Below are 14272 nucleotides of genomic sequence, written 5' to 3' on the forward strand. Positions count from 1 at the left end.
CACGAGTCCCGTCTCTCTGGCCACCCCGGCATCCGCCGGACAATAAGCTGGCTCCGCCGCTCCTTTTGGTGGTCGTCTCTCGAGGCGGATACTCGCTCATTTGTGCTGGCCTGCTCTACGTGCGCCCGCAACAAGGCTTCACACCGACCCCCCGTGGGGTTACTACGACCACTCCCTGTGCCTCAACGCCCGTGGTCTCATATTGCAGTGGACTTTGTCACTGGTCTCCCCCCATCAGACAGCAACACCGTCATTCTGACGGTGGTGGACCGGTTTTCGAAGGCCGCCCATTTCATTCCCCTGCTCAAGCTTCCATCAGCCCGTGAGACCGCCGACTTGCTGGTTCTACATGTGGTTAGGCTTCATGGGATCCCTGCGGACATAGTTTCGGACCGTGGGCCGCAGTTCTCTTCCCAGTTGTGGAAGGCATTCTGTCACACCCTCGGCGCCACGGCCAGCCTCTCCTCGGGGTTCCACCCACAGACTAACGGCCAGACCGAGAGGATGAACCAGGAGCTTGAGGCCATCCTCAGGTGTGTGACCGCCACCAATCCCTCCTCATGGAGTCGTCACCTCCCGTGGGTCGAGTATGCCCACAATTCCCACACTTCTACCGCTACCGGGCTATCCCCATTTGAGGCCTCCATGGGCTATCAGCCTCCCCTGTTCCCTAGCCAGGAGGTCGAGGTAGCTGTCCCTTCAGTCCAGAGCAGTGCTCGTCGTTGTAGGCGCGTGTGGAGGGAGACTCGGGCTGCTCTGCTTCGCACAGCTGAGCAGAACAAGAGAGTGGCGGATCGACGTCGTGTTCCAGCACCGGCCTACCGTGTTGGACAGTCGGTTTGGCTTTCGTCCAGGGACATCCCCCTCCGCACAGAGTGTAGGAAGCTCTCCCCCAGATATATCGGCCCTTTTCCCATCATCTCCATCATCAACCCCGTCTCGGTTAAACTACAGTTGCCTCGTTCCATGAGGATTCACCCAGTATTTCATGTCTCACTCCTCAAACCCGTTGTCTCCAGCCCCCTAAACCCTCCGCCAGAACCCCCTCCACCCCCCCGTCTCTTCGAGGGGGGCCCCGTCTACACGGTCAACCGCCTATTGGATGTCCGCCGTCGAGGTAGGGGGTTTCAGTACCTGGTGGACTGGGTGGGTTATGGACCGGAGGAGCGGTGCTGGGTGCCCCGTTCCCGGATCTGTGATCCGTCGCTCATTTCAGATTTCAACCGGCGGAACCCCATTAGACCCGGTGGTTCGCCAAGAGGCTCCCGTTAAGGGGGGGGTACTGTTAGGATCCCTGTCTGTTGTTAGTGTTGGCTCCCCTCTTTGTTCCCCTCCTGTCCGGTTTGTTGTTGTGTGCTTAATGTTTTGCTTTTTCAGTCTACAGTCTCCACCTCCGGTTTCCACCCACTACCACGCCCCTCTCCTTTGGCTCAGCTGGGGCTCGTTGCCCTAAGTGCCACCAGCTGTATTAAGGACCATGGCATTCCCTGACGGGTTGTCAGATCATTCCGGTCACCAGTCTGGTTCCTACTGCATGTTGGGATTCACCAGATCTCTACCGATCCCGTGGGTAGCAAGGACTTGAGCTCGGTTGAGTTGCCCTCCCGACTCCAGCGAGGGAAGACTCGCGCCTGATCAGCTGGTCAACTCTGATCATTGTTTTGTTTGTTTTATTCTTTGCTGTTTTTTCCTTCCCGATCAATTAGGGAAATAAAGATCCTGAATCTTAAGGTCTGCTGCGTGAGCGTGCGTTTGGGTCCTCCACACCACACAACCCTAACAAATGCATTATGATTTCCGTCCATCAACTAATTAATCAATCGACTAATAATTTCAGCTCTTATTTATTTCACTTATTTTATGCACAAATGACCACGAATGACCGTCTTGTAGGTGCAAGATGCGGGATTGGGAGCATTTAAATTGCCTCTCGACGGCTCTCAACATGTTGACGGCGAGCCAGCAGCTCAAAGCTAACGGCGCCAACTATGTATCTTGTAATTGTCTGTAGATTTATGGAGATTCAGATTCAAGTTCTCTCATCATTTGCTGTCACCAAAAATAATACATTCACAGGATTACGCATCCTTGGGGATGATTTGCCCACATGCTCTCCAGTTGTTTACATTTTTATTTAATTTTTTTTAGCAGCTTATATTAGCTTTTAGCCGCACAACAATATACTGAAGGACACTTCAGCGGTCCTTCACAGAAACGAGCTCCTCCGAGTGACAACCAACCCTCCACCTCACTCCCGCTCACGCTGCTGCCTCCTTTCGCGATTGGACTGACCTCTACCCCAATAACAATGTCTGTAAACTCTTCCACTGAATCAGATCAATATCTGACCCTGTGAAATCCATACATGTGCCACAAGGGATAATGTGAGACGCACCCATACATGTGCCACAAGGGATAAAGCCAGTGGTGCAAACTCAACAGCTGGCGAAGGATTATTGATTTGTTAGGCTCAATGCATTTTGGACATTTGCTGATAAGCAATGCCCGATCGCAGGTGGAGGTTTAGATGAAGCGTGGTGGTGAGCAGACGGTGTGATTGGTGGCGAAATTCTCACTGAATTAATTCATGACATTGGCAAAGTATATACAGGAGAGATATTGCAAGCCAGTAGTCAGTTTCAGCTTCCTGTCGCTGAATATTGTATGCAGCTTTTTTTGCACGCTATTATGCCGCCTAGTTGTTGGAGTGTGTCAAAGAAGAAGGATAGAGGATAAGGGAGGGGAAGAAAAAGTTCTCGTACATCCTCATTGTGTCACATAAACCTTCAGCTGCACGTTACTAATGATGAGTTTTACGCAGGAGCAGTTTTCTGCAGAAAATCTGTTATAAATTATGAATTCTTGGACTCAGCTGTTTATCTTTGTTCATCTGCTGTGTCTTACTTTACTGTGAAAATCTTTAATATCAGGTAAATGCTGCATCGCAAAGTGACCCCACACATTTTTATCTACTTTAGCTGCATCGCAAAGTGACCCCACACATTTTTATCTACTTTAGCTGCATCGCAAAGTGACCCCACACATTTTAATCTACTTTAGCTGCATCACAAAGTGACCCCACACATTTTTATCTACTTTAGCTGCATCACAAAGTGACCCCACACATTTTTATCTACTTTAGCTGCATCGCAAAGTGACCCCACACATTTTACTCTACTTTAGCAATTTCAATAAATTTCAAAGTTTGGGACGGGATCGGGTTGATCGCAGGCAAAGAGACATCCTCAGCCTTTGGTTTTAGATTTAGAGTTTCAAACAAAAAAATGTCTGCAATTCTGTAAATGTGATGTTGCTCATCTGTTTCTGAATGAATATTCAATTGCACTTAAAAGGCCAGTGTGTAGGATTTATTAAGAGAAATGGAATATAGTATTCATAATGTATCAATCACCTGAAACTAAACTATATTTCTATATAGGGATCCCACCATTACCAGTTACCTGAGGGCCACCGTAGTTCTCCGACACGCTTGGAAAGGCAGGGCTCAGCGGAGGGGTATTTAACTCTGACTGATGGGTATACACACTGTCCCCTCTTAAGACTTCAAGTGTTGCTGTGAAATGTTTGTAGTTTGTTCAGGGAACTCAGACAATGGTGGAAACTGGTTAAACCAACCTCTTACATCTGTTGACTATTTGTACTTCAGAACTTTTCATGAAGTTAAGTTGGGCCATTAAAACTGATTTTATTTGCCCTAAAGCAGTGACAGTAGTTTGCCATCCATGAATTTGAGTTACTTCCTTTCAGTCGACCTTTCAGAGCCGCAGGAATCCAAAAAAGACCATGTTGAGATGTAAGAGGTCTTTTATCTCATCTGGGTTCAGACACAACCGGGTTGACCTTGACTGTGTATATATACATGCAAGGTGTGGCGATTGTCTGCATGACCTGCGTGTTGTATGTCTAAGCTGAGACTAAAGACCTGTTTTCAATGACAATAACCTTTTCCTTTCCATTCCTCTGTTATCAGATTCAGAAGCCAATCTTTGTGGGATCCATTGTGAAACACTGAATCGAGCGCACAGCGGGCCATGAGGGGTCCCAGGGGTCATACTTATTTCTCCTCCTCTGTTTGTGTCATCAATTTCTAGTCTGACTATGTCCACTGGAGCAAGATCATGACTTCGCTCAACGAGTCAGATGAGACCTCCCCTCCCTCTTTCCCGCTCTCCTCCATTGAGCACAATTTCTCCCACTTCATCGACCGTGACCCTTCACCCTTCCCCACCTCCTCCCCCTACTCGCTGACGTCCTCCAACTGCACCAGCTCTCCGGCAGCTTCCTCTCCTCCGTACAACTTCTATGCGGTGCTGCTGGTGCTCCTGATCTTCTGCGTGGTGTTCGGTAACGTGCTGGTGTGCATGGCGGTGTCGCGGGAGCGCGCTCTGCAGACCACCACCAACTACCTCATCGTCTCGCTGGCTGTGTCCGACCTGCTGCTGGCCACGATGGTCATGCCCTGGGGCGTCTACTTGGAGGTGTGTGTGTGTGTGTGTGTGTGTGTGTGTGTGTGTGTGTGTGTGTGTGTGTGTGTGTGTGTGTGTGTGTGTGTGTGTGTGTGTGTGTGTGTGTGTGTGTGTGTGTGTGTGTGTGTGTGTGTGTGTGTGTGTGTGTGTGTGTGTGTGTGTGTGTGTGTGTGTGTGTGTGTGTGTGTGTGTGTGTGTGTGTGTGTGTGTGTGTGTGTGTGTGTTGATTTGTAAACACCCTCAGCTTGATGCAGTGGGAACTAATTGTGGATACAAATGTTGTGGATTGTGTGCTTGTTTCTCTAAAACTTTACACACATGCACAGCAGTTACAGAGCCGATATTAATTGTAGATGGCGATTTAATGTAGTTTGATATTTTAGCAATATTTATGTAACCGACCAGGGCTACAGCATGTCATTATTTTCATTGTCAATTGATAAATAATTATAAAATTAAAATAATTGGCCACTTTTTTGATAATCGATGCATTATTTTAGAGAAAAAAAAGCTTTGCTTCTTTTCTTTGTCATATATAATAGTAAACTGAATATTTATGGATCAGACTGTTCACTAAGTGAAATTGTTCACCTTTTTTTCTCATAACAACATACCGACAAAATGAATAATCAATAATTAAGAAAACACTTAAACAGATTAATTAATGAAGATAAATATTGTTTAGTTATAGGCCGAGATCTATGAGTCTATAAAATGTCAGAGAATATTGGAAAATGCCTTTTATATCACATTCAAGGCAATGTCATTAAACTTGTGCGTTTTGTCCAATCAACAGTCAAAAACCCAAACATCATATTAGACAAAGAAAAGCCGCAAATAAAAAAAGAAACATTTTCTGATAGACTCACAGCTGTGTAACAAACACCTGAATACAGAGAGCATGAGGAAGGTGTCCCGCTGAAGTGTGAGAAGAATACGCAACCCTGAAGATGTACTGACATTTGACATTACATCTGAATATACATATGCTTACAGGAACACAGCGCATTTACATGCAAGGTTGAACTCAATAACAAACTGCCTGTCACATTTTCATACGCTAACTGCCAGCTTTCTGCCAGCATGGTAATTAATCTTCTGTGTATGTGCAACATTTATGTCACGTTCTGCATGATTCCAATCCAGTCGCAATTTCTACATTATAGGCTCTAACACTGCTACAATTTCCCAGAGCCCGAGGGGACATGTTCAGATTGCTCATTTTGTTTCCCGACAAAAAGACCAAAACCCAAAGAAAAATAGTTTACAAGCAAATCATCCAGCTTTAAGAAGATGGAATCAGCGAATATTTGGTCTTTTTGCACAAGAAATGAGTGAAGCGATTATCAAAAATGTTGCAGGTTAATTTCCTGTTTAACTTATTGAGTATATAGTTGTATTTACTAGTTCAATTCAATTCAGTTTATTTTGTATAGCCCAATATCACAAATTACAAATTTGCCTCAGAGGGCTTTACAATCTGTACACATACGACATCCCTGACCTTTGACCTCACATCGAATCAGGAAAAACTCCCCAAAAATAACCTCTGACAGGGAAAAAAGGGAAGAAACCTTCAGGAGAGCAACAGAGGAGGATCCCTCTCCCCGGATGGACAGAAGTAATAGATGTCATGTGTACAGAATGAACAGAGTTACAGAGTTACATAAACACATTACATGAATATGACAATGTATGAATGGAACTCCAATCCATGAAACAGAAGGTAGTTGTAATTACAACTACTAATTGTTTTAGTTCCAGGCTGTTGATGCCAATCATCACTGAAGCAGTTTCAGCTCACTTACTTAACAAAATAAAAAATAATCAGTCTTCAGATGATTAAAAACAATGGGATATTTTAGGTCAGAGTGCAAAATACAAAGACTATCGTCATTACATTTTATGTAACCCTTTTATTGTGATAGTGGAGTTTAAATCAAACAAAATAGTTTAGAGTTAAATTGGAAATGTGCAGAAACAAATCATCCTAACTGACAGTAAAGAAGGATTAATGAACTATTTAGTACCTCTAAGTAATTTAGCCTGGATTAATATTCACGCTGCTCCACCCGTTTTGCATTGCATTAATGTCGGTTTGTTTTGTTGAAGGTGGTGGGGGAGTGGCGCTTCAGTCTCATCCACTGTGACATCCTGCTCACCTTGGACGTCATGATGTGCACCGCCAGCATCCTCAACCTCTGCGCCATCAGCATCGACAGGTGGGAGGATCCAACTTCACCCTTCACTTTACTTTCTTTACCAGGCATCTTTCTCTCTTCTTTCACTGTGACTTTTATCCCGAACAAAGAACGATATAACAAAGATGACAGTGAATCAATACGTCCTTTCTTTACTTTGTATCCTCCCCTCAACTCAGGATTGATGCAGGTTGGCCGCAGACAAAGAGAATACACACGTATGTGCAGTAAAAGACAAAAAAAAGCACTTTCATCAAAACTTGAAAGGATGCATCCATCATCCAGCTGTCACAGAGCAGCAGGACAGAAGCCCCACATGCAGGAGCCGTCTTTCAGCAGGAAATTACATGCTTCCACTAGGTCTTTTACAGTGGCCTCGGCTATCATTATAGAGTTTATTTTGTGTGGATCAAATAGACTGTTTGGTGATTTGGCGTTCCACCTGATGCCCTCTTCCTGGGTCCAGGGGAAGGTGACCAGATGCTGCTGCACCCTAATTGCGCTGGCATATTGAGGCTGAACCAGTTTAAATGCGTGTAATTATATGCAATAACTAAGGATAGTGTCTAATTGCTTTGTCAGAGCTGCAGACGATAAAATACACACTGCAGTTAGAAAGTTGTCCTGGCTTCATGCCCTTCCAATTTAAAATTAATGTGAGTGTGCTCTCAGATGAATAGTCCGAGCCACAGGTGTGTGTGTGTGTCTGTGAGTGTTCTGTATCAAGTGCCTGAGTCGACTTTAAAATATGTGTGAACATGTCGATGGGCTAATGAAGTCTGAAGATGCATTAATCTTGTGTTTACTCTGTATTGACTACTGTGTTTAAATGCAGGTAACGTGTGTGTGTGTGTGTGTGTGTGTGTGTGTGTGTGTGTGTGTGTGTGTGTGTGTGTGTGTGTGTGTGTGTGTGTGTGTGTGTGTGTGTGTGTGTGTGTGTGTGTGTGTGTGTGTGTGTGTGTGTGTGTGGATGTGTGTGCACTTTTGCAGGTACACAGCGGTGGCGATGCCGATGCTCTACAACACTAGATACAGCTCCAGGAGGAGGGTAGCGGTGATGATTGCTGTGGTGTGGTTCCTCTCTTTTGCAATCTCCTGCCCTTTACTGTTTGGACTCAACAACACCGGTAAGAGCTGCATCTGACAGCCCCCCCTATTAGCTGCCACGCATTACAAAACTAAGGATTTCATATTTCGTGAAGGAATTTTGTGATCTTTCGTTTCACTTCCATGAAGGAGCCTCGTTGCAGGTCTAGCATCGACTGTCGAAGCCCCTGGAAGGGAAGCGTCAGGATGTATGTATCCAGGTTGTTGCTTGAATGGGGCCTTTGGTCTGTTTCACACCAATGAAAGTTAAGGCTTTAGTCTCTTCTTTTAATTAATGATAATTTGGAAGATTGGCTCCTTTGTTCAGGGATGTTTTCCTAATTCATCTGGGCATCATCGTTCTCCAAGGTGTAATTAAGCTCACCAATAGAGCACACTTTCTCATACGCACAATGCGTCTGCAATATCCTGATCCATCTGTTCCTGAATTCGCTTATCAATTCTTGATCAGACAGTAAACAAATTCCATACGTCTGCTGGGTCAACAGACCTTAACATGCACAGAGTCAGCAGACTTTTTACTTAAACAACGATTAGCACGGATAAAAACCAATCGTTCGGGAGCTTCCCATATGATGTTCTCATCAAGGGGACGACAGGTGACATCTGCCCTGCGAACCAGCGGGAACACACAGTCCTCGATTTGTTTGTTGGCTCACAGAAGGATTGATGATGCTCGGCTGATGACCTCTGCCTTTAGTGTGGGCTGCTACGAGGAGGGACTGTGAATGTGCTCACCTTGAACTGAAAGGCCATTTGAGAATAAGAGGAAAACAAGTAGTTATGTGAGGGATGAGAGCTTCAGTTGTGGGTCCAAACATAGCAAGATACTGAATGATTTCAACTGCGAAAAATATTTAACTCTCCTCATTAACTGGCGGCCCATAGATTACACCATGCTGTTCGAAGGGAACTTCTGCTGTGGATTTCTATTCAGTTCATGTGGCTGGATTTTCACTCAAAGAGTAATAACCAAACCTCAGTCTTGGCCGAAGAAATTCCTCAAGGAATGCAAAAAAAAAAAAAAAAAAAAGCCCAGTCAGGTCTATCATCGGCCCATTGATTTCCCATAACCACTGAAACATCCCAATGACGGCAAAAGGCTTTTCTCTCTTTTTTATTTGTGGACTTGAAATTGAGCACAGCTCTGTTAACAGGTACAAACAAACCCAACCTTTAGCACCTCTAGGCTCACTAAATGCAGTAGTAATGACTTCATGAATTTCTTTAATGAACAGATTTGAACTATTAGAGGCAAGATTGATGATCTCCTGCCCTCAACCAGTGCCGATCTGTCATCAAGAGGAGTGGCCTTGGAAACGGCTGTATGCCCTGGTGTATATTTGGATAGCTTTTCTCCCATTAACCTAGACCAATTGTCCTCAACGGTTTCTACTTCTAAACCGTCTACCTGTCTCTTGGACCCCATCCCAACGAAGCTGCTTAAAGACGTGTTGCCTTTAGTTGGCACCTCTCTGCTGGATATTGTTAATGTGTCTTTGCTAACAGGGCATGTACCACATTCCTTCAAAGTAGCTGTAATTAAACCTCTCCTGAAAAAGCCCACTCTTAATCCAGAGGTGTTGGCTAACTACAGACCAATCTCTAACCTTCCCTTCCTCTCTAAGATCCTTGAGAAAGTAGTCGCAAATCAGTTGTGTGACTTTCTACATCAGAATAGTTTATTTGAGGAGTTTCAGTCAGGATTCAGAAAACACCACAGCACAGAGACAGCACTGGTGAAAATTACAAATGACCTCCTAATTGCATCAGATAAAGGACTCATCTCTGTACTGGCCTTATTAGACCAATGGTTAGACACCATGATCATGACATCCTATTACAGACATTGGATCAGTCGATTGACATTTCAGGTACCGCACTAAGTTGGTTTAAATCCTATTTATTACATTACATTATAGCTGATGCTTTTATCCAAAGCGACTTACAATAAGTGCATTAAACCATGAGTCCAAACTCAGAACAACAAGAATCAAGCAAGTACAATTTCTTCAATAACGTTAAACTACAAAGTGCTATCAGTAAGAGCCATTTAAGTGCTACTAAAGTATTAAACTACAAAGTGCTATAAGTAAGAGACATTTAAGTGCTATTAAAGTGCTACTACGGCTCTACCTTCCCTATTCAAGGAATAGTTAAAAAAATGTATCAGATCGATCTCAATTTGTATTTGTAAACGATGAAGCCTCAATGACCACCAACGTTAATCACGGAGTTCCACAAGGTTCTGTGCTTGGACCAATTTTATTTACCTTATATATGCTTCCTTTGTGCAACATTATCAGGAAACACTCCATAAACTTTCATTGCTATGCAGATGATACTAAATTATATCTATCGATCAAACCAGAGGAGACCAACCAGCTCGCTAAAATTCAAGAATGTCTTAAAGACATAAAAACATGGATGACCTGCAACTTCCTGATGTTAAACTCAAAACTGAAATTATTTTACTCGGCCCTGAACACCTCAGAGATCATTTTTCTGGTGATGTGGTTTCTGTATTGCCCTGGCATCCAACACCACTGTAAAGAATCTCGGCGTTATCTTTGACTGGGACTTGTCCTTTAACTCCCACGTTAAGCTAATCTCAAGCACTGCAATTTTTCATCTACGTAACATTTAAAAAATCAGGCACATCTTTTCCCAAAAAGATGGAGAAAAGCTGGTTCACACGTCCAGACTAGATTACTGCAACTCCTTATTATCAGGCTGCTCTAATAAGTCTCTTAAGTCCCTCCAGTTGATCCAGAATGCTGCAGCTCGTGTACTCACAAAAACTAAGAAAAGAGATCACATGACTCCTGTATTAGCTGCTCTGCACTGGCTCCCTGTAAAATCAAGAATCACATTTAAAATACTTCTCCTTACCTACAAAGCCTTGATTGTTGATGCACCATCATATATTAAGGAGCTTGTAGTACCATATTGCCCCACTAGAGAGCTGCGCTCACTAAATGCGGGGCTACTCGTGGTTCCTAGAGTCCTAAAAAGTAGGATGGGAGCCAGAGCCTTCAGTTATCAAGCTCCTCTTTTATGGAACCAGCTTCCACTTTCAGTCCGGGAGGCAGACACAGTCACCTCATTTAAGAATAGACTTAAGACTTTCCTGTTTGATAGTGCTTATAGTTAGGGCTGAATCAGGTTTGCCCTGGTCGAGCTCCTAGATATGCTGCTATAGGCTTATAGGCTGCTGGGGGATGTTTTAGGATACACTGAGCTCCTATCTCTTCTTCTCTCTCTACTTTTTTTAATTTACATCTCTCCATTGCACCTTATTAACTCTGCTTCCTCCCCGGAGTCGTTGTGACTTCACGTCTCATAGGGTCCATTTGACCTGGAGGTGTCTGATGCCTGGTGAGCCGGTCTCCCATTGGCTCTGCTGATGCGCCCCGCCCCCCCTCCTCTCTACCTCCTTCTGTTTCATGGATTGGAGTTCCATTCATACATTGTCATATTCATGTAATGTGTTTATGTAACTCTGTAACTCTGTTCATCTGTACACATGACATCTATTGCTTCTGTCCATCCGGGGAGAGGGATCCTCCTCTGTTGCTCTCCTGAAGGTTTCTTCCCTTTTTTCCCTGTCAAAGGTTATTTTTGGGGAGTTTTTCCTGATCCGATGGGAGGTCCTGGGACAGGGATGTCGTATGTGTACAGATTGTAAAGCCCTCTGAGGCAAATTTGTAATTTGATATTGGGCTATACAAAATAAACTGAATTGAATTGAAAGATGTATCTCATCTGTAAATGTCCCCACTGCGGGACTAATAAAGGATTATCTTATCTTATCTCATTTGTTAAATCCGTCCAAAAACAAGTGTAAAAACCAGCGCTTGAGTGCTGGAATATTTCTTGGCTGGGCTCTGATTTATCTTTCATCTTTGGACAGAGTCTGGCCAGGCGGCTTCCAGTCCTAATGCTAAACTCAGCTAACCATCTTCTGGCTGAATATATAACAGACACACATGAGAGTGATTGAAGTCCTCGTCTAACCCTCGGCCAGAGAGAGTATTCCCCCTGAAATGTCTGAACTATTCCTTCAACATGTTTTGGATTAGACAAAAAAAAAATCGCTCAGCAAAACTGAGCAATCATGCAATGGTCTCTGGACGTTTCTGAGCAATGTTAATTCTTTTTCCTAACTCTTTTTCCTCTGTGCATTAGCCAGCCGGGAAGGCACCACATGCAGCTTTGCCGATCCGGCCTTCGTGGTGTACTCGTCTGTGGCCTCCTTCTACGTCCCCTTCATTGTCACGTTGCTGGTGTATGCGCAGATCTGCGTGGTGCTGCGCAAGCGAGGCAGGCGCACTGCGCCTCCGCACCGACACGGCCTGCACTCACAGGGCGTTGCCGAGGCAGGAGAAGGTCACCGACACAGGAAGGTAGAGAGTCACACATTCGGGCTTTGACTGAAAACCAGTGTTTTGATGACTAAGCGGCTTGACTAAGCCGTTGATTTTAGAAACTGTTTGTCTGTGTTCGCCCTTTTCTCTTCCAGCAAATGTTGGCATTGATAGATGTTGAACCACTGTTTTTGGAAACACTAAATATGATACTAAATATTTCTCTAGAATTTTAATTAAAGTGCTGTGGTTTGGAATAATGTTTCGCTGCGAAAAATGTGTTAGTAAGCAACTCGATATTTCAAATAGTTACATCAAGGTAAATGTATAAACATTTCTTATTTATGTGTATTTTGATCACTCTTTCATTATCTTTCTACCGGTTGGGCTTTTCCAAAGAATACATTTCATATGCTGCCTCCGTCCCTTTCAGAGCAAGTGTACACAACCAGAGGATGTGAAATTGTGCACCCTGATCCTGAGGCCCGCCACCGCTGGCCCCCAGTGCAAAAAAGTGGTGAGTCTCCCTGATTTCATTGTCCCTTTCCCGTCTCTCTCATACAATCTGTTGCCTCGGCAGTCCATAAATGTCCTGCTTTCTTTGCCTTTGTTGTCTTGTGTACAATCCAGCCTCCACACCTTTGTTTGTCCCTCAACACGTACCTCCCTCACCACCCTCCTTACCTCTCTGTGTGTCAGACCCTGGTGAAGGAGGTGGTGGTTCACCCCCTCGAAGTGGAGCCGGGTCGGTTCCTGCCGCAGACCGAGCAGAGCCTGGCTCCCCCTCCTGCTCCCCAAACCGCCTCCCACTCTGGACGGGCCAGGATCTCCCTGGCCATCTCGGTTGGACCCGCCCCGCTTCATCCCTCCACCGTGACACGGTCAACCCTGATGCCCCGCTCCCCCACCCTTGAGGGCGGTATGAGGGGGCGTGAGGGATGGAGGGAGCACAGCGCAGGGAGAGAGAAATGGGGGATCACCAAGGAGAGGGTGCGAGGGAGGCTGTCGCAGCAGAAGGAGCGGAAGGCGACACAGATGCTCGCTATTGTGCTCGGTGAGTGGAGGGGGTGCCGACTTATTGATGAGGTCTTCACCTTCAGACCATGTACACATACGATACCGTATCAGTCTAATAATATCTGGGGATGTTGCATATGCAAAAACGATAACGTAACTAAATTTCACCTCACATTACCTACCTACCTTAACATATGATTTATATTATGAGGGAAAACATTTTTCATTGGATTTTAACTCATGTCGGCTGGGCACTACAAGAGCATCTCGTTTTTAGTTTTCACCTGTGTCTTCCATATTGTTTCAATTAAAATTGTTTTTGGAATGCATATTTGGAAAAAGTTGGACTAGCACATTGTCAAATCCAACAAATCATCCATTTTTTTATGGCCGCCATTATTTATGGATTTTTCACTCAAATTGTAGTTGGTTTCTCCATGACCTCATCCGTTTTGTGATTAATGTGAAACTGCTGTCGTGATTGATGAAGCTCTCTATTCATCTAGTTCTGTATGGTTTCAGCAATTTCATGGTCCCTGTGCAAAATACAAACGCAACAGTCGGCGGGTTATTTCATTAATCATATCGTAGTTAATCGTAGTACTAAAAACATGCATTTACTGATCCTCTAATCCACCTCCCGTCTTTGTTCCCAAGGTGTGTTCATCATCTGCTGGCTGCCGTTCTTTCTGACCCACGTGCTGAAAGCCCACTGCAGGAGCTGCTGCATCTCGCCCTCCCTGTACAGCGCTGTCACCTGGCTGGGGTATCTCAACAGTGCTGTCAACCCCGTCATCTACACCACCTTCAACATCGAGTTTCGCAAAGCCTTCATCAAGATCCTGCACTGCTGAGAGCTGGGGGAGATGAGAAGCGTCACCTGTCAGGGTTTTAAGAAAGCCTGGCGTTGGTTTGAGATCCGAGGTGAGAGAAAAAGAAGTAGTCTGCACTTTTGATACCCAGCAAAGGAGGGCAGGAGTGGAATAGATTGGCAACTGATGCGTTAAGTGGTACAAGCTTCATGGGAAATTAAAGACGGGTGTAATGTTAACAGCAGCTCAGAGAAGACTGGAGACAGAAAACATGGCATTCA

At 44.8% G+C, this 14272-nt stretch overlaps 1 protein-coding gene across 1 annotated transcript; it reads left to right on the plus strand.

The window, feature by feature from the left end:
* Positions 1 to 4124: 4124 nt before the first annotated feature.
* On the plus strand, positions 4125 to 14033 carry drd2l (dopamine receptor D2 like). Its single transcript, XM_034553630.1, has 7 exons — positions 4125 to 4499; positions 6600 to 6709; positions 7679 to 7815; positions 11984 to 12201; positions 12596 to 12679; positions 12862 to 13216; positions 13837 to 14033. Exons 1-7 carry the CDS (start codon positions 4140 to 4142, stop codon positions 14031 to 14033), a joined length of 1461 nt encoding a protein of 486 aa, XP_034409521.1. The 5' UTR covers positions 4125 to 4139.
* Positions 14034 to 14272: the final 239 nt, after the last annotated feature.

This window comes from Cyclopterus lumpus, chromosome 16, assembly GCF_009769545.1.
Source record: "Cyclopterus lumpus isolate fCycLum1 chromosome 16, fCycLum1.pri, whole genome shotgun sequence".
In the NCBI taxonomy this organism is placed as follows: domain Eukaryota; kingdom Metazoa; phylum Chordata; class Actinopteri; order Perciformes; family Cyclopteridae; genus Cyclopterus; species Cyclopterus lumpus.

Bases quoted from the DNA above. Each gene is read 5' to 3' on its own strand.
- drd2l (XM_034553630.1), top strand. From the start codon at position 4,140: ATGACTTCGCTCAACGAGTCAGATGAGACCTCCCCTCCCTCTTTCCCG. The intron at 4,500-6,599 runs GTGTGTGTGTGT...GTTTTGTTGAAG, and splicing joins CCTGGGGCGTCTACTTGGAG to GTGGTGGGGGAGTGGCGCTT. The intron at 12,680-12,861 runs GTGAGTCTCCCT...TCTGTGTGTCAG, and splicing joins GCCCCCAGTGCAAAAAAGTG to ACCCTGGTGAAGGAGGTGGT.